Source organism: Bubalus kerabau, chromosome 1, assembly GCF_029407905.1.
Source record: "Bubalus kerabau isolate K-KA32 ecotype Philippines breed swamp buffalo chromosome 1, PCC_UOA_SB_1v2, whole genome shotgun sequence".
Taxonomy (NCBI): domain Eukaryota; kingdom Metazoa; phylum Chordata; class Mammalia; order Artiodactyla; family Bovidae; genus Bubalus; species Bubalus kerabau.
In genome coordinates, this window is record NC_073624.1 from 92359444 (window position 1) to 92384023 (window position 24580).

At 43.5% G+C, this 24580-nt stretch overlaps 1 protein-coding gene across 1 annotated transcript; it reads left to right on the forward strand.

The window, feature by feature from the left end:
* The first annotated feature begins 3946 nt into the window (after positions 1 to 3946).
* Positions 3947 to 18803, forward strand: TMBIM6 (transmembrane BAX inhibitor motif containing 6). The gene is made up of 10 exons (XM_055583087.1): positions 3947 to 4098; positions 11088 to 11175; positions 11545 to 11653; positions 14303 to 14423; positions 15638 to 15686; positions 15794 to 15891; positions 16093 to 16172; positions 16661 to 16761; positions 17444 to 17519; positions 18607 to 18803. The coding sequence occupies exons 2-10, from the start codon at positions 11120 to 11122 to the stop codon at positions 18625 to 18627; spliced, it is 711 nt and encodes a 236-aa protein (XP_055439062.1). The 5' UTR covers positions 3947 to 4098; positions 11088 to 11119; the 3' UTR covers positions 18628 to 18803.
* Positions 18804 to 24580: the final 5777 nt, after the last annotated feature.

The following is a 24580-nucleotide window of genomic DNA, read 5'->3' on the forward strand; positions in this document are numbered from 1 at the left end:
CCCCATGACAAAAACCAACAACCACTTTATTAAGCCTATGGAATCTATGAGATAGGAATTTGGACAGGACACAGCAGGATATCAGCTGGGAAGATGAATTGCTAGAATCATCTGGAGGCTGGGATCATCCAAAGACTTCATTGCTCACATGTGTAACATCTGGGCTAGGATGACTCAAAAGTTGGTTCCATTGTGACTGTTGATGGGAGAACCTATACAAGGCCTCTTCAAGTAGCTTAGACTCACAAGCTAGTACCTGGGTTCTAAGAGAGTCTCCAGAGAGTATCCCAAGGAACAGTGCTCCAAGAGAAGCAGGCAGAAGCTGCACGGTATCTTATGACCTAGCACTAGCAGTCACACAGCAATACTTCTATAGTCTATTATGGGAAGTAGTCATGAGCTTGTTCAGATCCAAGGGAGAGGGAATAGACTTACTCTGTTTATTAGTGTCAAGCATTCAAGGCCATTTTAGAAAAACTACCCCAATTACAGCTCCAGATTCAGCAATTCCACACCTAGGAATAGGCCCAAGAGAAATCAAAACATATCTTCACGCAAAAGCTTGTACATGACTATTCACAACAGCATTATTGATAATAGCCAAAAAGTGTAAACAACCCAAATGCCAATGGATGAATGGATAAACATCCCTTCTCAGCATGTCTTCTCTTATACTCTTTAAACCATAATCCTAGCATTCTCAGACTGTGATCTCTTTCAGTGTTAACCACATCCCTACCCTCCACATATCAAGGATAGAACAAGAGGCATAATGTCATATGTGCACTCATTTGGCACAACTTAAGACTGATGTGGGTGGGAACACAGCATCATCACAGCATTCAGAAACAGAAGAGGACATTAGTTGGGAAGGCCTTTTGACACTGTGGACCAACAGTTTTAAAAGCACTCAGAAGTGATCTTGGAGGAGAAAGGTGGGGCTACTCCCAGAGGACTGCTCGACATACATTCCACAGTCTTTGAAGGAGATGCAGTGAATGCCCTGGGTGTCAGTGGTAGGATGGGTGGGGGGTGGGGTGGGGGTGGCTTGTGTGTGGTGATGTACAGAAGAACAGATGCCTGTGGTCACTCTGTTTCCTCTGGTGCTATGGACACACACAGCCCCACAGTCAGAACACGGACAGGAAAGGATCAATACAGGGACCCATACACACAATTTGAGCCCAAGGCTTAGTAGAAGACTCTTGGCAGCCCAGAGGCCTCAGTTCATCTTCTGTCTGACCCCCAAGTAGGCATACCAGCATGATCCTGGAGATCCAATCTCATGGATTCCACAAAAGAAATACTATCCTGGCCAGCAAGAGTGATCAGGCTGCCCTCTCGGGGCAGAGACTTGATCACAGGGCCTTGGGATAATGCTATAGACATGAGTTCCAGAGTTCCTTGGGCATCCTGGAATTGGAGAATCCCATGAAGAGGAGAAATTTGAACAAGAGCTCAGCAGGACCCCATCTGGGCTGAACCTTGATGCCATAACTGGCCTAGATTGGTCCCAGGCACATGAGGAAGACTTAGAAAATTTCTAGGAAGGCCCTCCAAAGCATGAGGCCCTCTGAGGCATGAGACTTGGGACAGGGCTCTGGGAATAAGGGTATTACTATAAGGAAGTGATTGTTATGCAACTGCAAGGATAAGTTGTAAAAAGGGCTTCCATCTAGTTGTCTCTGCTTCTGGGATTGCTCTTTCTGGAAAAAGCCAGGCCTCAAACTTGAGGACATTCAAACAGTCCTAAGAAGGAACCCATTTGGAAAGCTTCTAAGGTCTGCTACCAACAGTCAGCACCAAATTGTCAGCCGTACCTTGGAAGTAATTCCTCTAGCTTCAGTCAGTCCTTGGATGACTGCATCCTTTGTTGACATCTGATTGCAACCTCTTGAAAGACCCTGAGCCAGAAATGGAGTGAATAATCTATGTCTTCAATGAATGAGTAACCTATGTCAGTATATACTATCCAGGCCAAATTCTTAGCAACCTCTTGTTCTAGGTGGATAATTCAGTATTAGCTTGACAAAAGGTTTCTTGTGCCTTAAGTATAGGAAGGAAATAGCTACTGCTATACCTGAAAGGACACCAGTACAAATGTAAAAACTTCTGCAGCAACCTGTGTAGATCGAAGACCAGGAACCAGATAGGCCCTGTTCCCAAGCACTTTAGCCCCAGAAATGTGACAGAAATTAGGGTGGAATAGGGACAGAAATCTCAAGGAAGACTGATAATATATATTTTTTCCACTCTGATGGAATAAGGTTCAGAGTAAACATTAGGTTGCACTACAGAAAATAAAATGTTATTGCGTATCTGAGTTTGTGTTCCAAGAATCATACCCTGCCCATTTGTATTCTTTATGAAAAAAGATAACCATTTTACCCTTCTAGGGAATTCCCTGTCAGTCCAGCTGTTAGAATTCCATGCTTTCACTGCCCAGGGCCTGGGTTCAACCCTGAATCAGAGAGACGCTGCCAAAGAAAAAAAAGAAAAAAATAACCTATCCTTCTAGAAAGCAGTTTCCTAAATCTTTCATTCTGATTTGATATTCACTGATGAAATGCTTAATCTAAATTTCTTCCCTTGTTTTGCTAGAACCTTTTCTGTCCAGGGGCTTGTTTCCTTATTTGTAAAATGAGGGTCAGGGGTGGATCTATGCTTTGTACAGCCCAAAACATCTACAATTGTAGGGCTGTATTTCAGAAAAAGAATACAAAATTATGTAATAGAGTCAATATTTATTTAGAATAAGAATATTAATAAATCATTACAGATTTTAAAATGACAAAACCACAAACATCACCACAATCAAAAAAATTACATTATTATTACTAACTGGGAGGGATTGGGGGCAGGAGGAGAAGGGGACGACAGAGGATGAGATGGCTGGATGGCATCACCGACTCGATGGACATGAGTTTGAGTGAACTCCGGGAGTTGGTTGATGGACAGGGAGGCCTGGCGTGCTGCAATTCATGGGGTCGCAAAGAGTCGGACACGACTGAGCGACTGAACTGAACGGAACTGCTTGCAAACCACTTTAAGCTTTTTTTCTTTTTCTACTTTTTTTTGGCTGCAAACTCTTTGCCTCTTCGTATGACCATGTTGTATTATTTTTGTAGAGATATTAGAAAAATAAATCAGCAAAAAAAATAGTTCTGAAAAAAACTGATAGTGTAGAAACTTTTTAAAATCACTTTCATAACTCCTTACTATAAGTTCTTGCGCAAGTATTGCTTAGGAGTCCTCGGAGAGCTCGAGCCCTTTGATCTTCCATGGCTTAGTTTCTTCAGGGCTGTCAGGGCAGCTCGGCCAGACAGCCACCCTCGTTCCCCTCCCACCCATCGGACTAACAATATCCACCTCCCCGAAGCAAGGTGGACAGGGAGGTGGTCCTGGCAGCCCGCTGGCCCCGCCCACGACCCCAGATCCACCATTAAGGCTCAGAGAGGGACTTTCAGGGTGGGCTCGTGCGTCCGATGCAGGATTGGGGCTGTTAATTCTTCCTCGCGTTCCTGGAGAATTCACTGAGCCTCCATAGGTGTTCTGAAGTTTAAGCTTCACTAGATTCACGGTAAATTGGCCCTTGTGACAGCGTTTTTCTATGTGTTCTCTGAATCTGTTTCCCCCTTTAACATTACATGACAAGCCTAAAACCAGAATCCTGACACTTTTGCAGCGCTACCTCACGCGTTTTGCAGGCTGCATTAGTTGCCCTGTGTTTTGGGTGGGGCCTGCCTCTCTTCCCTTTGTCCACTAGAGGCGGCTTTGGACCGCGACCCTTCCTTACTATGCAGGAAGAAGGTGGAGGTCTTTTGCAACGACGCTGGTTGGCGGCTAGAGTCCTGATCGACAAGGGAGTTAAGCAAATAGCTCTGAAGTAAGTAGTCGTTGTTTATGCACGTACAACCAATAGAAGGGCAGAAGTGCAGTCAACGACCAATGAGGACTGGTCTTAGGCCGAATACGGAGGCGGGGCTTCCCTCGAGGGGCGGGGACGCAAGGTAAAGAGTCTGGAGCGGACCCTGGGAGAGTCAGAAGCACATCCGGTGTTAGAAGAGCTGTGTGGGCTCCCGAGAGGCGGGTTAGAAGGTATGTCTGAAGCTAGGAGTGCGCAGGCTGGGAGTGAGAAATGGAAAGAAGGTTAGCAGTTATTGCCTGAGAAAGAGTGGAAGTAGTCACCGTTTTCGGACGGACTGCATCCTGGGGGAACTGGGCCTTGCTCGGCCGCTGGACTCCGGAAAGCTAGGCGGAGAGGGAAGCGAGGGAACTACAATGGCGCATGCGCCACTGTACCGTAGCAGGGCAGAGGCGGGGGGCAAGGTTGCTGGGTCTTTGCGCGGCGTCGAGGCGGGGATTCTGCGCGTAAATGTTATCGAAGGCCCCTTTCTTGGCCTTCCTGCCCCGCCCAGGCCGCGTCCCTCCTTCTGCTCCGCCCAAGTGTAAACTGCCTAGGCCTAGCCTCGATTCCTTGAATTCGGGGCGCGTTTCCCCGCCCCCCACACACACCCCTTCCTTCGGAGGAGAATGAAAGCGAAACCTTACGGGCTTGTGGTCATCCCAACCCCTCCCGACCGATTGCTGGCCTCCTGGGAGGCCTCTGGCTAGGCCGCCTGTGGGTGAGGGGCTGGGGCTTGGACTCCGGAGTACCTGGTCCGACAGGCTGCCCTGTCACGGCGGGACGGGTGATGCCACACTCTTCTGTGACATGGGAGGCGCCTTAGTTACTTGGAAGCCAACAGCAGAGGTGGGAGGTGAGGAGAGACCAGGGCTAGTCCTGGTTTGCCAGCCCCACTGGGCAGCCCCGCTCTGATCTGATTGGTTACCTTTGGACAGGTGAGGTGGGTTTGGCTTTGCTGGTCCTGGGCCTTGTGGGCGTCTTTCTCAAAGTTCGCTCAGGAAAGCGTCATCGGGCAGTTTTGTTTTGTTTTTTCCCCTTGGACCTACTTGCTGGAGCTGTGGTATTTTTGTGTATTTATTAAGTGAGGAATTGCAGCCCTGTGCCTGCCCAGGTTGCGTTGCCTGCTTCATCAGCCTTTCATTGACCAAACAACAACAAAAACCTTACTGAACTTGAGACTCTGTTCCAGCAATAGTTCAGTTGTGAATGTCTAATCATGCAGAAGAGCTGACTGTGCCTGAAACATAGACAGAAATTTCGAGGTTAAAGGTTAACGGCAAATGGGCTTTTCTAGTTACTTATTTATTTCAAGTTTATCTTTTGGTTGAATGTGTAGTTTAAGAATTAAGTTCAGGAAAGATAAAAATTTTATAACCACATTTCTTATGGCTTCTGCAAACACCTTTCTGTAATGACTTGACTTATTCTCTTCGGTGTTTTCTTTTTCCTCGTCTAATGTTTTTTTCTGTCCTGGCTTCAAGAGTGTTGACATTTAGATTTTCTGCCATTTTCCTCCAGTGGAGTCAGAATGGTTGAAGCCTTGAGAAGTGCACTCTGTAACTTGGATTCAGTGTTTCCCTTTTCCATTATTTTGTTGTGGAAACCTGGCTTAGTACCCTCTTTCTTTCCTTCTCTCTCCCTTCTCCCCTGTTGATCCACTGAAGTCTCACTCTCCTAAAGAATAGGAAAGGTAAAATTAATCCAGATATTTGGTCAGCCATTTCCAGGTTTTTTCCTGACATATGTGTATGGTTCATATTTACTGTAGAAATGCTGAAAAATACAGAGAAAAGTGTAAGAGGAATCGGGATATGTTTGTTGTCATAGTTGTTTTACAACTTCTCTCGACCAGCAGCTGAAACTGCTTTAGGGAAAACTTGCTTTTCTGCTGTCGGGTGTAATAGTATAAGAGCACTAGAGTTTACCTAACCGGTCCTGGCTCCACTGTTTAACTTTCTGACGTTTGTCAGCAGTACTGTCTGTTTAATGTCCACTGTAGTGTTTAACACTTTACAGTAATTTCACAGAGATTTTCTAATTGGCATTCAGTGAGCTTGATAGGGAAGGTGTTAATCGTCGTCCTCTCACAGATGAGGAAGCCTAGATGACCTTAGGTAAAGTGATTTCCCCAAAGTTATGTGGTAGAATATGGCAGGACTTGTAACTTCAAATCCAGTGCTCATGATACTATTATGTTACTTTTTTGAACTGTCTAATCTTTAGAGAGGTACTAATCATTTTTGTCCTTTCTTCATGTGTATAATGATCAAAGGGGATAATGTACATAATACAACGCTTTGAAAGTTGTAAAGTTTTATATAAATGCAGTCAGTGGTATTGTTACAGGAGGTACCGTTACTGGCCTGAAGAGTTTCACTTTGTTTCATAAACTACCCAAGGGTATTAGTCTGCTCTGGGAAAACACTGAATATTCTCTTGATGCGTTATCTTGCTAAATTTTTCTTTGCTACTTTGGATGTAGAAACTGGTAGAAATGTCTTTCACTCCACCTTGCTCTCCTCTAGAGTTACTAACCGAATTGTAGGGAGTAGCTTTTATATAACACATACACATTTTTGTTTTCAAAAACAGTATTCAAACCAAGGAGAGAAAAACTGTAGACTGGCTTTTAGGGCCACTTGAATGACCCTTTAAGGTAAGTTCCTCTCTGAGCCAGCTGAGAAATCTTGATGTGTGGTTGCAACGCTTCATTAGATAGTAGCATCTAGATTTACTCTGGAGATTTAAGTGTGGGGGATAGCGAGATGAATCACATGCAGGTTCTTAAAGTGATTACAACAAAATGTGTGAGAAAAGTTCCTGCACAGTTAACTGGAATCCAAAACACTTGGGGAAAAAAGAGCTTTAGGAATGAGGGTTGAGTGAGTGTGCCGTTTGTCCTAATCTATGCCTGCTCTCACTTGGGCTAAATATGGTTTTATTGGGGAGGGATTGCTGGTTTATACTGGAGGATGATTATGCATTTAGGACTTTGAGACCTTCTTAAGGCGATTCAGTGTCTGTCAAACAATTGTGCTTTAGTGAGGGAGATTTAGTAGTGTCAGCTTGATGCAAAAAAATAATTTATTGAAGGCAATAGGCATTCCATCTCCAGTTACTTGTTAGGTTCTGAGGCAGCCTCCTAGAGATGCAGTGTTACCTGATCCAGGAATTTTGGTCCAAGTTAAGGGATGGGCTGGGACATCTGGAATCCAAATCTAGGACAATCAAAGCTCAGCCCTAGCCGAGACAGAATTTCTTGGATTTCCTGAAACCAGACTGACCTGCCTCCTAAGGGTGGCAAGGAAAACATCAAGCTAATAAATAACCATTTACTTCATCAAATTCTTTTCCACATCAGACGATCACTTAGTGGTTATTAGGCTGTCTCAAAACACCTTTGTGGTCCTGGGGGACAGGAGAGACAGTGTAAATGTACCAGCAGAGAGACATGCCATTTAAACCTTTTAATCGGTAGTTAGCTTAACCAGGTTCCTTTCAATTCCAGTTTATAATTTTCCTAGACTCTCCCCTCCTCCCATTTAATTTTACTCTCTCATTGTGTAACTGTTAAGCCTTCAGGATATAGTTAGTTATTGGATAATATATTTTTTTAAGTAAAATACAGAGTGTATATAAATTAGGTCTAAGATAAATGTCTTCTAAAACTAGACTTTTAAAAAAGGGAAACCCACCACCTGTAGCCCTGTGAAGGGTGTATTTGGAACATCTGTTAAATGATTCTAAACAAATTAAAAAAAAAAAAAAAAAAGGGGAAGTCATGCCCTGAGGACCTGAGAGGAATGAATTACACTAGTAACAACAATGGTTAACATATTGAGCTGGTCTTACCAAAAAAGCACTACTCTGAGCGCTTTATTTGTATTCTCTTGCTTAGTCCTCATTCCTATGAAGTAGGGAATATTAAGTGTTACTATTTTACAAAAGAGGAAACTGAAGCACAGTGACGTTAAGTGCCAGAAACTTGCTGCATTATACAGCTAAGGAAGTAGCCAGGGTTCAGAGGCAGCTGGCCATGTTAACCACTGTTCCAGGGACATGGTTGTACAGAGTCTACAAGCTATTTAGTAGGAAGAACTGCTAACAAAATTACTGCTCCACCCCCCCCCCACTTGTTTTTTTAACATGAGATTTTTCTTAAGTATCAATCAGATCCTTTTGGATGTGTACTACAACAGGAATGAAGAACCATATAATTCACACACTGAATGTTTAAATCAATGTGTGACCAATGTTTCTTTGACTTAATTGGTTTAATGTTGTTAAATTGTATACACTGAGGCAGCTTCTGTGCTGGCTCCAAAAGTCAGCAAGCTTTTCTTTTTCAAAGGCAAGGATTTTTTTTTTTTTTTAATGAATGCTAAATGCATGATTGTTTTGCATAGCTTTTGGCCGCTTGGCCATGTTTCATTTGCATTGTACTTAATATGTGTTAGAATAAGATTGAGGAGAATTTTTTTTTTTTTAAATATAAGGCTTGGCTGTTATGTTTTAGGACAGGTTAAGGGAGATGCTTAAAATAAAACAGGAGATTTAACAGTATGTGAGAAGACATAGGTGTTCTTTGATCAGACTATCTGACTCCTGTCTCCCTCTGCCTGCCCCTGCTGCCCTTCCTTCCTCAAACCAAAGCAGATCTCATGAATACCGACTCAAAGCAATGTGTTCACTTAAGTTTTTCTTTCTTGGTAGAACTATGCAATGTTTTTGGGTGCCTCTGGCAGAGAGGCCGGCCTGGGAAACCACACTTCCAATAAAGCTTTAGCAATGTATGCGTGACCAATTTTGACAAGTTTTGGTATTCTGCCTTTCTAAGGATGAAAGCATAAAATGAGTCTCTAAATTAAAGAAATTTAGTTATGATTAACACTTGAACATTTACTTCTCATTTACAAATGCAGTGCAGGCAAATTTCCCATGAGTCTCAGAGGCATTGTCCACTTTACTGTTTCAGATCGGAGTGTAGAACTGTGTACGAGTTGGGGTCCAGAGTGAGACAAACCAATGCTGGTATCCATTCTGTAATGGGTTTCAATGTATGTTAGGGGAAATCCTTTATTGAGTACCTTTTTAGATACTTGCAGTATACTTTTCTCCTTTATTTTGGTAAAATACACATAACATAAAAATTATTTTAATGTGCTTTTACATTTTATTTATTTATTTATCTATTTTGATTGAGCTGCTCGGCCTGCAGGATCCTAGCTTCCTGACCAGGGCCTGAACCTGGGCCCTTGGCAGTGAAAGCATGGAGTCCCACCAGACTTCCAGGGAATTCTTTGTACTTTTCTAAAAGCAAATCTTTAAACAAAGATTTTCACTTAACTGTGGGGGCCCTCTGGAATGTTAACTGAGTTACTTGGTTAATGGTTCTGAATACTTCAAGCTGGGCTGAGAACTGACTGTTCCTGGGACTGAAAATACTTCTGGTATGGGAGCTGCTATTTTTGAGTTATGAATGCAATTTAATCTTGTTCAGCTGAGTTTACACAGGAACCACTGAATGTGGGTATCTCTTCTCTATGCTTCTGAGCACAGGTAGTTAAGGCTAAGATTGAAAACTGGTGCGTTTAGTCTGTCTGGCAAAACTTGTAAGAACAGTTTTAACTCATTACTTGTCTGTGTGTTAGTGTCTGTTTGGAACAGACCAAGAGGAAACTGTCATATGTTTCCTTGATTCAAAGTCCTAACTTTTTTCCCCTCTGATTTTAACAGTTCTGAAGTTGTCATATACACCTTGTCATATTTATTAAATGTTTACTTTATTGCATTTTCCCCATAAAGTTGCTACTATAATTGCTGTTTACCTTTGCATCTAGAAAATCTGATAATTACATATTTCACTTAAATTTTAGAGTTGATTTAAAAAAACTTAGAGTTGATAGTAATGGCGAAAAACTAGTTTTATTTAATTAATTAATTTTTTAATGATTTTAATTCACAAGACACTAAATCATGGAGAAATTCTTATTTGACACCTCCTTCCCTATCTTAACAACCTTTGATGACTTTGGTTTTTCCATCAGCAGTTTTAAGAGAGAGAGTACCCCCTGGGAAATGCCAAAAAGCAAACTGCCATTCTCCCGTCCCACAATTTCCACTCAGTGGGGTCTGGTTACAGAATGTTGCCCCTTTCTGACTAACAACCTCCAGGGTGTTTGAGGATTTAACCGCCCTCCCCATCCCCACCTTTAACTCTTGAAATTGGAAGCAAGAGGCACTCGAGCTTTGTTGTAAGAGAAACTTGGCTCTGCAGGTTGCTTCAGTGCTGTTGCAAGTTCTGTCTAGGGATGTCATTAGGGCACTTAATGGAAGCTTTAATCAAAGACACTTTCCAGATGCTGGATTCTGCCATCCTATAAATGTGTTCTCTAGAGGGTGTATTCATCATGGTTATGGAAGGCTGTGGTTGGCCGTGCAACAGCCTGCAATCATTGCACCATCTCGATCAAGAGGGCCAGAGTCCCGTGACTTAGAGGTGAGGGGAATGGCTTTAGTAGGTTCTGGAGCTTCTCACTGTGTCCATCCTTAAGAACAAAACTGAAGGTGCTATTGAGGTGAGTAGGGATTCCGGTGAGAAAGGAAAGGGGAAATCAGGAAGCAAGCCCGCCATTGTAGTTGTTTTCATTTGTGAGAGAGAACCTCAGGGAACAAATGGTAGCAGTGCCTGTGAACTCTTAAGGATGGCCCAGGATTCCTCAGGAAGTTAGTTTGGGGATTGTAACAAAAAAAGTTTCCTTCTTTGTTTCTCCAAGAAACAGAATGTCTTTTAAAGGGCAAGTTACCTAATGAAAAAATGGAAATCGATTGCTGGTAATGAAACAGTTTGGGCAGCAGATGAGTTTGTCCCCTTTAAACTGGTTGCATATGATTGCGAATGTATTCTAGAAGGAAATATGTAAAAATGAAAATGGTTGTGTTAGGGCAGTGGGATTTTCAGATAACTTTCATTTTTCCAAACTCGTATGTTGCTGTTTTTCATAACAAATACCTGTGGCTGATTCATGTTGAGGTTTGACAGAAAACAACAAAATTCTGTAAAGGAATTATCCTTCAGTAAAAAGTAAATAAATTTAAAAAAAATCAAAAGAAAGTTGTTTGTTATTTTGTGTGTCCCTGTATCTTTCGGATAACTTTTTTTATATCCTTGATTTCACAGAGCGGAGGCTGTGTCCCACAGACACTAGCATCATGAATATATTTGATCGGAAGATCAACTTTGATGCACTCTTTAAATTTTCCCACATGTAAGTGCTTTGACTTTGACTGTGCTTCCTTTTATGTTTCCTTTTATGTCTTTTTTCTTTTCCTTTTCCTGTTGTATTAACTTTTGCATATATGAACTAACATTAACTTTGCTAGAGTCCAGAGGCTCTGATAAAAGCATCCAAACCCTTAAGGGCTGCTGTGTGGTCACTGAAAGCCAGTTAGTTATTATAGTTTGGGTACCAATTGTTAATTCTGGGCGGTGGGGCCTTCCTCAGAATTTAAGATTTTCTGTTCTTTCTTTATTGTATTAAAACTTTCATATATTCCCTGAGAAGAAGGAAAATTATCCTTAGCTTAGAGAATAGATTGGTCCTGGAGTGATGGCCATTATTAACCTTTTTTCCTAGAACCCCCTCGACACAGCAGCACCTGAAGAAGGTTTATGCCAGTTTTGCTCTCTGTATGTTTGTGGCGGCTGCGGGGGCCTATATCCATGTGGTCACCCATTTCATTCAGGTAAGAGCAGTTTTCTTCTCTAGTTGCTGTGGCATAAATTGCATTAGGAAGAAACTAGCTCAGCAGGGTGGTACAAGCCTGTGTCTCTCCGTAGTCTTTTTCAGTAGTTTGGGATCTGCACCCAGCCAAGTGAAAGTCATTCAGTCATGTCTGTCGCATTGGACTTTCTCCAGGCCAGAATACTGGAGTGGGTAACCTTTCTCTTCGGCAGGGGATCTTCCCAACCCAGGGATCAAACCCAGGTCTCCCGTATTGCAGGTGGATTCTTTACCAGCTGAGCCACAAGGGAAGCCCAAGAAGACTGGAATGGGTAGCCTATCTCTTCTCCAGTAGATCTTCCCAACCCAGGAATCGAACAGGGGTCTTACTAACTGAGCTATCAGGGAAGCCCAGCCAAAACCAGTCATGAATCAGGACATGCAGAGCCATTTACTTTTTCTGGCAGTTATGCCCTCTCTAGGTACTGAAAACAGGATGTCTTGACCCTGACACTGAATGCCGAGCTGCTGACGTACGAGGCCCCCACCCACTGAGTAGAGACTTGACATGCATGCTGGGGTGACTTTGCACAGTAACCTTTTTATCTGTTCTTCCATTCTTCCTCTTTTTGCCTGAATGACTGTGGAGTACTTGGATACAAAACACTGATTGTATGTTTAATTTCCAGGAGAGACAGGGTTGAGACCTTTAAGGACTTGGTGCATTTTATTCTATGATACAACTCATTTTCCTTTGTTGAGGGAGAGTTTGAGTTTGGCTAGCATCAATAAAAGGAACAGTTGAGGAAAAACCAGAAAGTGTGAGGCTCACTAATCAAGACTGGTCCCTTTCAGAGTTGTCCTTTTTAGTGTAAATATGGAGATGTACTTATGTTGGCATTTGCCACAGCTGGGGAGTGGCATGCTCAGACACCCCAATGCTCAGGCATCTCCTGGCAGAAGCTGTGTGAAAAATTACTTTGGACACTCAAAGATAGAGCTTTGATCCTTCGAGTTTAGACCAAAACATTGTACCTTTTAGGCAACAGTGGCCCTTTTGGTTTCTGGTCGTGTTGGCTTTTTTAAGTGAGACACAGTCATCCTCATTATTTGTGGATTCCATATTTGTGAATTCACCTACTTGCCAAGATTCATTTGTAACTCTAAAATCAACCTTTGTGGTGCTTTTGTGGACTTTTACAGCCATACACAGAGTGGCAGAAAATTTGAGTTGTCCGCTGCACCATGTTCTAGCTGAGATTGAGCAAAGAATACTGCCTTCTTTCAAGCTCTCATACTGTCAACAAGTGTCCTTTTCATAGTCTATTTAGTGCCACATTTTTTGCATTTTTATCATTTTTGTTGGTGATTTTGATGTTTAAAATGGCCCCAAGCATAACGCTCAAATGTCTGGTATTGCTCAATGCAATACTGTGATGTGCCTTCTAGAGAAAATACGTGTGTTAGATAAACTTTGTTCAGGCATGAATTACAGTGCTGCTGAGCACGAGTTGTGTTAAAGAGTCAGTACTACATACCCAAGTGTCTTTAACCAGAAAACACACATTCAGTAAGGTTTTGTATTTTATTTAGGCCAGTTGATAAAAACGTTGACAAGACGCTCGAAAGAATTACACCTTCATTTCCTCCAGGAGCATTTGTTGGGTATCACTGATTCATTGCTCACAGTGACTGTGCAGAACATAACTACTGCGAACACTGAGGATCGACTCTACCTTTAAGAGAAGGAAGGAACTTTGGTGTCTGCATACATCTTTAATTATTTTTTTCTGTCTCTATTGCCTGTTACTTGTCCCATTTGCTTTAAATTTTTTTTTTCTTAAACTAATACATGTTCACCATAGAGAATTTAGAAAACAGATTCGTTATAAGAAGGAAATATAAAACCCTGTAATCCCGTCACCCTAAAATAACTCTTAACATTTTGGTTCTTACTCTGTCTCAGTTCATTCACGCTGCTATAACAGAATACCATAAATTGGGTGGTTTAAACAAGAAACATCTCTCACAGTTTGGGAATTCCATGGTCAAAGCACGGGCAGATTTGTTGTGTGGTGAGGGCTTGCTTCCTGTGTAAGCGGCCACCTTCTGTGTCCCCACATAGTAGAAGGGGCAAAGGAGCTCTCTGGAATCTTTTATAAGATCATTAATCTCCCTTCAAAAAAGCTCCACACTTGTGACCTAATCACTTTCTGAAGATTCCACCTCCAAATACCATTACATTGGGGATTGGGATGTAAACATGAGTTTTGGGGTACATGAGTACACAGTCATTCAGTTCTCTCTCTCTCTGTATATTTGTGTATGTGTTTTAAAGGGATCAAAAAGAGGTCATTCCTACTTAATTCTGCAGATTGAAATGTTCTTTAAGCACCTGTCAATTTTGATTCATCTTTTCTGTTTCTTGGGCAAGACTCATAATTTGACTTGGGTAGTTATAGTGGATGGACTGCCTCCAGCAGCCGTCATGGTCCTAAGCCTGTCCCACAAGGCTTTTGGTTTTTCTCCTCTGCCTTCACTGCCTTTTCCACTGCCTCCAGGTTAAGATCAAATATTAGGAAGTTCAGGTGAATATTTTAATCCAATAAAGTCTCCTGTAAGATAAATTTGATAGTTTCAAGTATTTAATTATTGATTCTGGATCTGACAGGCTGGCCTGCTCTCTGCCTTGGGCTCTTTGGGGTTGATGATTTGGCTGATGGCAACACCTCATAGCCATGAAACTGAGCAAAAAAGACTGGGACTTCTGGCTGGATTTGCTTTCCTTACAGGTATGTTTGGGATGGCTCTGATTTTTGAGGGCGCGACACTATATTTTAGTATCTCTTTAGACCAAGGCCCAAGATATGTATGTATTCTGATGCATCCCAGCTGGCACACTGTATTATCCTGTCTTGTATTTGAGTGTGCCTTGTATTACTTTCTTATTTCATATAAGTGCATCTTGCTCCCCCATCCAGAGGGTAAGCTGTTTGTGACTCGTGACTATGACTTCTACTCTTGTATCCAAAAATAAGCATTCATGTACTTGAATGAATGAAGTTTAAGAGCTTAGGTAGCATGACTTGTTAACAGTGGACATGGGACTAAACAGCGGCCCAAGAATCTGACTTAATGAATTAAGGACTCAATGCTGGCCACTTTCGTAGGAGCATCTGTTCTGAATCTTGCAGACAGTTCATTAAAGCTGTACATCAAGATTCATCCTACAGGGCACTTTGCTGATTCTCAAGAAAAGAAGTACAAGCACAGCTCTTCTAGAATAATCATTAAGGAAAACAGTTCAAGCTACATAGTAAAAATACTCACAGAGCAACATTTGAGTTAATACAACTTGTTCTGAGTGCGTCTAATCTGTACAGTGTTGAAGAAGTTGTAGAAAGGAAGGGATTTAGAGATTAGATTTTTAGATCAGGAAAAGCTGGATTTTGAAAGTGTTAAGAGGTGGGATGAGCAGAAGGAGAGGGCATGGCCAGAGTAGAGGAAGTGTTGGAGCTGGGACAGGTTTCCCTCCTATTGGCAAGTGTCCACCTGCAGAACCGGTCTGGCCTTTTCTGCTACACAGGGAGTCAGTCTGCATGACTACAGGTTGTTGGCCACTTTTCACGACTTTGCTCTTTATCCTTTTCTTCTATTCTGATTCTCGATCTGGCCCACATTACAGTCTCACATCACTGCTCTTCAGAATTTTTCAGCCTTACAGTTTAGCTTGACAGTGTTTGAACTCCCTGCTTCATTTCTTCTAATCTCTGTTCCTTCCGTGTCATCCATGATTTTCAGCCAAGGACTTGGTTTTGCAGCTCTGTCCATAAATAACTTAGTCAAGTATATGTTCTCTGGAAAACAGTTGAGGATGGAAGGGAGGGAGACTGAATTATCTTACTCCACATGTTTTGTTTTCTAGGACTGTAGGCATGCCCATGCTATTGATTAATCCTTCAGGAATTGGTGTTTATGTTATGTTCTGGGGCTTTTTGTTTTCTAGGAGTTGGCCTGGGCCCTGCTCTGGACTTGTGCATTGCCATCAACCCCAGGTAACTATGTTAGTAGTGTCTTAGGTCTTTCTACCTTAATGAAGATACCTTCTAAACAAAGGTTATATACCTGTAGCCCTTGATATAATGGCCTTTTCCTTTAACAGCATCCTTCCCACTGCCTTCATGGGCACAGCAATGATCTTCACCTGCTTCACCCTGAGTGCACTCTATGCCAGGCGCCGTAGCTACCTCTTTCTAGGAGGTATGTATGAGCTGGAAAACAGGGAGAGGATCTCTGCTTTAGCCAAAATTCTCCCTGGGACCCTTTCCCTCCCTCCAACTTGTAACTGTTGGGTTGAGAATGAAAGCCTTTGTTTTGGGGGAAAAAGTAAAGAATGGCTTTAATGAGATTGCTGAACTTTGTGTTAGCTTTTCTCAAAGTGGTTTTTGTCTTCCCTTCTAGGTATCTTGATGTCGGCCATGAGCCTCATGCTCTTGTCTTCCCTGGGGAACCTTTTCTTTGGATCTGTTTGGCTTTTCCAGGTGAGATTTGCATATAACTTTCCAGTCCCCATTTACCTCGTGTTTCTTTTTCCTTGTTTAATCTCCTAAAACCAGGATAGGCTAGGAATCCGCCACAACTCTTATCTTCATGGGCAGTGCTCTTGAAGCCTCCCCGCTCACCCTTTCAGAGTGGAGCCTTCTGCTCCAGGTCAAAGTACAGACTGAACAGGGGTTGGGCATTGCAGTGGAGATGATGGTTTGCCCAGAAGTCATTTTTCTAAAACCAGTCCAGCAGTGGCTTCTTGTTAAAACGATCAAAGCTCTTTCAGTGACCTAAAAAAAATAAGTGCAGAATTGTGCTTGGGAAGGTAATATGGTCTTCATTGTGGGCTTCAGTTTTCGTGAATGTTTACGTCTGTAGGGTTAGTGTTTGATGTACTTTGAAGTGACCAAGGACCAGAGAGAGGTATGGCTGTTTTTCTCTACAATGTCTACCGCATGGTAACGTCTCATTCTTCTTTTGCCAGGCAAACCTGTATATGGGGCTGGTGGTCATGTGTGGCTTTGTCCTTTTTGATACTCAACTCATTATTGAAAAGGCTGAAAATGGAGATAAAGATTATATCTGGTGAGTGTGAAAATGGTCTTTAATAAGTATGGAGGAGGAGGCTACTCTTCAGCGGCTCTTTCCTGAATCTCTGGGATGATCTTTTGTCTGACTCACCTTTCTTTGCACATTGGTAGGAATAAGAGTGGACCAGGTGGCACTGGCTGACTTATGTGGCCAGCCTACCAGGGGTATACATGATGGAATATCCAGGGTTCTGAAACTATCCATTAGAAAGCATTGTCTTTCTCAGTTCCTGAAAGACATCAGATTTTTAAAAGTTGGACTATTGATAGATAGTTAATTATCTTATCCTTTGAATAGTGGTTACCTCTAGGCAGACGAGAGGGAGAGGAATCTTCCACGTTTTACTCTTTATACTGGTGTAGTCTTTAAACCATTAACAGTGAGAAAAAGTTATGTGTATATATATATATTTTTTTAATGTAATCCTCTCATAGTCTCAACTAGGTTGTTCAGAGTTCAGACTTAAGCCTCTACAGTCTAAATTTTCTTCTTTCTGTGCTCCATGGCTTCATGGAGTTAAAGAGGGTCTCAGACAATAGAGTACTTCGTTGGTGATAGGGTGCTGGTGAGGTTGACTCTTGGGGTTGGGGTGAGGTTTTTATGCCCTGTACCTCTGTGGGCTTGTGGATAAAGACACATGGAAAGTGCAGTTTATAACCTGGTTCTTCTCTTTCAGGCACTGCGTTGACCTCTTCTTGGATTTCATAACTCTCTTCAGAAAGCTCATGATGATCCTGGCTATGAATGAGAAGGTTAGCACCACCCGAAGAGGAAAGACAGGCTCCTGAGCTCAGCATCTGTGTGTCCTTCAGACCTGAGAGCTTGCTCACACTGTGTGTGGGCCCAGGGTACTTGTAAGGCAGGCCACTGAATATGAGTTAAACTAGAAGTCTTTAGCTGTTGGATAAAAAGGAACAAGTAAAGACAATTCTGTTTTTTTTTTTTAGAAAATGTCTCCCCAAGATTAGTATCAGAAGGAAAAGCGCTTCAGTGGCAGCAAGAAACAATTAGTATATATGAAGAATTTAAAGGCTGTAAAGATAGCTTTGAGTCAAAAAGAGATCCTAGAGGATTTGGATAATAATTTCAGAAATAGGCCAGTTGTATCCATTTGTTGGTCTAATTTTTTTTTCCCAAGTGAGGTATTCTAGGTAGGGTTAGTGAGGGGCAAGCATTGTCCACTCCAGTAGTAGGGGAACAGCTGAAAGCACAGCCTGTCTTCACAGAACTTAAAATGGAGCAAGGGACAGTGCAGCAGTGGTGCGTGCTGGCGACTGGATAGGATTTGTGGCCCCGTCTCGGCTGTGCCGCAAATGGGCTGAGCACGAAGCCAGCCTCCCAGTTTCGGTCCAAAGAACTCGCCTTTCTTTCATGTAATTATACACTGGGCTTCCACCCCAGTGCAGTGAAGAGTTTGGCTGGACTGGATTATTTTGCATCTTGGCTTACGCCCAGGATTTATGTTTCCGTCTCAGGCCTAATGGAAAGTTGGTCTTGGCCTCTCATTTAGTTCTTTTAGGATAGACTGCCAGTCTGCAGCTTTTGGTGGTGGGGATCTGAGCTGTCACGGTTGTGAGTACCAGGAGTGGTCAGGCAGCGCGCCTAGCTTCACGTCGGTTAGAAGCGGGAGCAAGTGCGTAGCCTTTATTCTTGTCAAGTCTGGCAGTTTGGGGGACTGCCAGTGGAAGACGGTTAAGCTTTAGCTCCTACACCAGAGTAGCTTCTCTCCTTCCGTCTTAACTGTACCTAATCAAAGGCAGTCAGCTGTTGGCTCACTCAAGAGTTTTAGCTTAACTGTCAACACCAGAAGTTAATTGGGTCATTTTCCTCCATTTCTAGGATAAGAAGAAGAAGAAGTGAAGCAGCCATCCAGCCTTCCCCAATTTGACTTCCTCTCCCTCAGCCCCTCATTTCCTCTTTGCACACATTACAGGTGGCGTGTTCTGTGATAATGAAAAGCATCAGAAAAGCTTTTGTACTTTGTGGTTTTCTCTATTTTGAATTTTTTGATCCAAAAAACTGATTAGCAGAATATAGTTTGGAGTTTGGCTTCGTATTCCTGGGGTTTTTCCCCGCTTTCGTTTTCTGTCAGCCCCCACCCCTAGCCCCTTCCTCTGCTCAAGCAGCCAGCCCACCGTGAGAAGGAGCGGGGTCTGCAGCAGAGGCAAGCTCCAAGAGTCCGCTCTCCGGCCAAGCTTCACCAAGTGGACCCGGACTGTTTGGTAAAGACGCCTCGGCCCTTCCTTCCTCAGCGTTGTTTGGTTTGTGCACAGTTCCTGTGGGACTAGGCAGTGTGTTTTCCACTGGAAAGACTGCTGGTCCCATTGTTACTTGGGCTCATTGTATCTGAGCTGTCAGCCCCTACAAGGAAAATGAAAGCCTCTTCTGGTGGATGCTGAGCTTCCTCTGAGCTGCTTAAGTCTCTGCTGGTCTGGCAAACACACCTTTCTGCCTTGCTATCACAAAAGGAATGTGGATTTGTGTGTGTTCCCTTCCCAACCCCTTATCTGATCCTCAGGGAATCTGCCTGCTTTCCTTCCATGGGGATGGGAGGATTTCAGTACTAAGGGAAATTCTTGTCAGGCATTTATGAAAGGCTGATTATGTATGGCAAGATATGGAAAATTCCCAAACTGTCCCAGTGTTTTTTTTTTTTTTTTGATCACTATCTTAATTACTGAGTGGCCTCTATTAGGTGACTATGATTAAGGATCCCAGGAGAGGAAGGATAAGGAAGGGGCATGGTTGTGCCTCTAGGGTGATTGTAACTAATCCTGCCAGACAAACCCAGATAAGGACCCGCTTGAGGCAGGAGAGAGCAAAATCTCCACTGACTGCATCTTTGTTTAGACCAGGGGAACCGGCTGTGATGACTCAGGAGGCAGCATTCAGAACAGTCCTTAGGTGCATTTTTGTCTTATCCCACCTGAGCACTAATAAGTAGTATCAGGCCAGAGATTTGGGGCAGTCGATAAATGTCCGTTTTACAGATGCACTTTTAGGTTTTGGTCTGTTCACTGGTTTCTAGAAATCTGTAGCTGCCTTTAGGCAGGGGCCGCGCGACCAAACCCCTGATTTCCTGCAACTTTCTGTTTGCAAGTGTAGGGGGCAGTACTAATGGGGATCACCAGCTGCTCCCCGTGAGCTGCCACAGTCAAGCTGGCCCAGAAGGGCAGGCAACCTTGGGAATGGTTGTGGCTTTGGCTGTTGACAGCTTCAGCCTAAGGAGGGCTGGAGCCATTGAAAACTCATTGCTCGTAGGACACCATTTTTGGCTTTCCTCGTTCACAACCAGTATACAGTTTGACCCGGTGGCTGCTGGTTCGCAGCGTACCACATCACCGTACCCCATGAGACAGTTGTGTTCGCAGGCTGTGTGGTTCCTGGAGTGGCATGCCACCCGGAAGAATGGCTTGCTTCTGCAGAGGATGCTGCTCTCTGATTGAGCTGCTGTTCCCAGGCTGTCACTTGACAGTTTACCAGAAGGGATTTCCTTCCTATCAACCCCCCACTAGCAGCTTTCCATAAATTTGTTGATTCTCTGCTAGGCCTGAGAATCTGAGTTACATCCGAAGCCGAACTCCACCTCTTGTGCTTTTTTGCTTGGGATTAAAGGAGTTTTTCTTTAGAAACAGTGCCAAGAATGACAAGATATAAAAAAATACTTAAAAAAAAAAATGCCTAACAGGTTTTTAATACAGCAATCACTGTAGTTATCACTTTCTTTTCTAGTTCCTTGGTTTTCAGCTCAGGCTGCATTCTCTAACTCATACTGTGAAGACAAAGGTGTTTTTGATTCAGAAATATATGAAATCGACATAGTCTTAATTTGTAAAAAATAAAATTCCTTAACCTTTTCTGGTGTGTGTGTGTGGAATTCAAGGCTACAGCTGAGTTTGAGGTGCTGTTGACTTCTTGTTCTTGGGGCTGGGAGTGGGACAGGATTAAGTTTCTGCTCTAGGTATCAATAGGAACAAAGAGACCCCACTTAGGCCTCCCATTCTTGTAGACCCAGCTTGCCACAGGTGTTGGGAATATTCTGTTCCATACACAACCCAGGCCTTTTTCCGGTCCTCTTCCACCTGGCCTTTATTGCAGGGAGCTCATGGCAGCAGCATGTATACCTGATTCCAGAATACAGCCAAGCTTTGAAGTTTGAGGCTCAGATGGTGAAGAATCCACCTGCAATGCGGGAGACCGGGATTCGATCCCTGGGTTGGGAAGTGCCCCTGGAGGAGGGCATGGCAACCCACTTCAGTATTCTTGCCTGGAGAATCCCCATGGACAGGAGCCTGGCAGACTGCAGTCCATGGCATTCCAGAGTCCGACGCAACTAAGCACAGCATGTAATGGAAAAAGCACCACAACCCACTCATTATGCAAGTATTCATGGTCGCCCACTGGGCCAGGCTCTGTTCTTGATGCTATAAATCAGTGAAAATAAAAATCCTTGTCTTCATAGTGTTTATGTATGCCATCAAAAGCCAAAATTTGCATTCCAGTTGCTCCATTTTGGCTCGCTTGCCCTCTGCTCAACAGCTTCCTGTTAGTCTGACTGATGGCTGAGGCTCCAGCTGCAATGAAACAGGAAATGGGAGGGGCTTCAGGGAATAGTCCCCCCTGCCACCCCATCCCAATCTTTGTAACCAGAGCAGGGCAGTGAGCTCTGTTTTAGTCTCCCAACCTGCCCACCAGTCACAAGTTAAAATTTTAAGAGGTGACATAGCTACTCATTCCAAGCCTAACAGGTCTGCAGGCTGATTTAGAGTGGGGAAGGTCTTGATGGACGTCAGAAGTGGAAAGGTGTCTGTTGGGAGAGGAGACGGTCTCCTGACCAGGCAGGGAGTCAGACGGGGTGTCTACCTGGCACCAGGTAACAGGCTCCATGCTGGGGGTAAAGATGGATAAGGCACTTAACTGCTATTCAGTCACCACAGAAATGCAGGGCCATGGGACGAGAGAGAGAGCCCTGTACCCTGATTCAGGGAAAAGTGTAGGAAGTGATATGTGAGCAAAGGTGAGATCTTGAAGATCGAGTCAGAGGTTAAGATGGGCAGTGCTGGGAATGGGCCTTTTCAGGTCGAGATTAGTATCAGAAAATGAACAGGAGTGTGATTCAGCATGGGGTGCACTGGGAGCTGCAATGGCTGGGTTCTACATTTTGAGAGGACCAGGAGGACAGGAGGAGGAGGAAGGGAACTAACTAATTTAGGGCCTGCCTTTGGGTGCTAAGGATCTGGCCTTGTCTTGAGGGCAGCTGAGAGCACTGAAGAGCTTGGAGGGAGGGAGTGGTTGGATTTGTGTCCTCACATTTCAGGTGGCTACAGAGTAGAATGGGGAAGGGGCTAGTTGAAAGGCAGCTATTACAGTAACACCCAGATGTGGTCTCGCACGTGTCAGTAAAAGGAAGCAGAGCTCCTTGGAAAGACGGTGCTTAGAGGTCGGCCCAGGAAATGTACAAAATCAACCTGGAACATAATGTTATGCCAGAAAGCAAAGGAACTATCAAAAATGGCTGCTGCAGTATCATTCAGAAGGACTCGGGGGCTAAAGAGGCTTCTGGCCAAAGATGGGATAATTTGAGCATCAATAAGAATTATAAGAGCAAAGGGTTGAAATCAAACTTTTTAAACTCATAAGTTCATAATGATATTTTTAAAATATTGGTCACTTTTGGTGGATGCTAGCCGCTGCTGCTAAGTGCTTAGTCATGTCTAACTCTGCAGTCCTACGGACTGTAGCCCGCCAGTCTCCTCTATCCTTTCTTTTCTGTATAAACTGTACTTAAGGGTAATCAAAAATAAGTTCAAGTTTCTCTCTATAGATGTATACCAGCTAATAGATGAAGAAATTAGAAGATTGGTGGTTTAGCCGCTAAGTCGTGTCCAACTCTTGTGACCGCATGGACTGTAACTCGCCAGGCTCCTTTGTCCATGGGATTTCCCAGGCAAGAATACTGGAGTGGGTTGCCATTTCCTTCTCCAGGAGATCTTCCCCACCAAACGACTGAACCCAGGTCTCCTACACTGCAGGCAGATTCTTTACCGACTGAGCTACCAGGGAAGCCCCAGAAGATTAGAAGTGTTTTGTAAATCTCTGATGAAATAATGAAGCTGGGTGATGCTAATCAATAGCTACCAACATCATATTAAGAGACAACGTGACATGCCTCCTGATGAAAGTAAGCAACACAACCAATAAAGGTTAATTGCAAAAAAAAAAAAAAGTTGAATATTAGGCATATTAGGTTCTAGATCTACATACCAGTTTATGGGAAAGACAAGCGTCAGAGGACTATGTAAATGACATCATGGGGAGGTGGGCAGCAAAATCTAGTAAAACTCTAAGGACAAACAATCTGGTTTCTTTAAACAACAAAAAGATGAAGCAAGAACAAAAAAAAAAAAAAAAAAGGAGGGAAAGAAACCTAGAGGTTAAGGGTTATGAGCCAGGGATGGGGTGGGGAGAGAGGTGGGGGGAGGGGTCACATGTACACATCACATGGCTGATTCACACTGATGTATGACAAAAACCATCACAATGTTATCATTATCCTCCAATTAAAGAGTTTTTGAGCCCTATCAAGAAAATGCAGTGATGTAAAACTGAATTAGATCCTGCCTGCAATATGGGAGACCTGGGTTCGATCCCTGGGTCGGGAAGATGCCCTGGAGAAGGAAATGGCAACCCACTCCAGTATTCTTGCCTGGAGAATCCCATGGACAGAGGAGCCTGGTAGGCTGCAGTCCATGGGGTCGCAAAGAGTTGGACACAACTGAGTGATTTCTCTTTCTTTCTTTCACTTTGAAATTGTAAATGAGAGACGCATGGGGCAACTTCAGCCTGTGGTAACCGTTTTCCAGGATGCTTGCCTCCCCCTAAAAAATTCCTGGCCTGGCGTTCACACCCTGTATACATTGAAGCAGGCTGGCACAGATGGTGGGAGGAACACCACAGAAGTGTGTGCAATTTATGAAGCTTGGTCATGAAAGGCATTGCAGCTTCCTCCTTGGCTCCCTGGTTCACTAGCTCTGAGGGAAGCCAGGCACGGGTTCTGAGGCGGTTCGAGCTGCCAGGTGGCGAGCCGTCTCAGGAGAGGACCTGAGTCTCCAGTCAACAGCCAGCTCTGACTTGCCAGCCAGTGTGAATGAGCCACCTGGAAAGCAGATCCTGCAGGACCTGTCAAGCTTTCAAGTGACAGAAATTTCAGGAGACACAGACCCAGAACTAGCTAAGCTGCTCCTGAATTCCTGACCCACAGCAACCGAGTGACAATGAATGTTTCTTGTTGCTTTAAAACACTTTAGTTACACAGCAATAGATAACTTACACCAACCTGGACTAGATGGTTGATGATTTAAAGAAATATTGCTAATGCATAATGCTCATCATGTAATTGTGATTTTTTTAAGTTATCTTTTAGAGATACATACAGAAGTATCTATAGATGTATTAATATACTGCCTGAGATTCACTTCAAAATAACGCAGTTGGGTGGCAGCAAGGAGTGGAGGGCGTAGATGAAGTGAATGGTCATGAGTATATGTTGGTTGTATCTGGGCTTCCATGACAGCTGAGTGTTAAAGAATCCACCTGCCAATACAGAAAATGCAGAAAATGTGGGTTTGATCCCTGGGTCAGGAAGATTCTGGAGGAAGAAATGGCAACCCACTCCAATATTCTCGCCTGGAAAATTCCATAGGCAGAGGAGCCTGGCAGACTACTGTCCATGGGGTCCCAAAGAGTCTAACACAACTGAGCACTGGTGCATGCGTGTGCACATACACACATACACACAGCTGGGCAATAGACA

Bases quoted from the DNA above. Each gene is read 5' to 3' on its own strand.
- TMBIM6 (XM_055583087.1), top strand. From the start codon at position 11,120: ATGAATATATTTGATCGGAAGATCAACTTTGATGCACTCTTTAAATTT. The intron at 15,892-16,092 runs GTATGTATGAGC...CTTCCCTTCTAG, and splicing joins TAGCTACCTCTTTCTAGGAG to GTATCTTGATGTCGGCCATG. The intron at 17,520-18,606 runs GTTAGCACCACC...CTCCATTTCTAG, and splicing joins TCCTGGCTATGAATGAGAAG to GATAAGAAGAAGAAGAAGTG.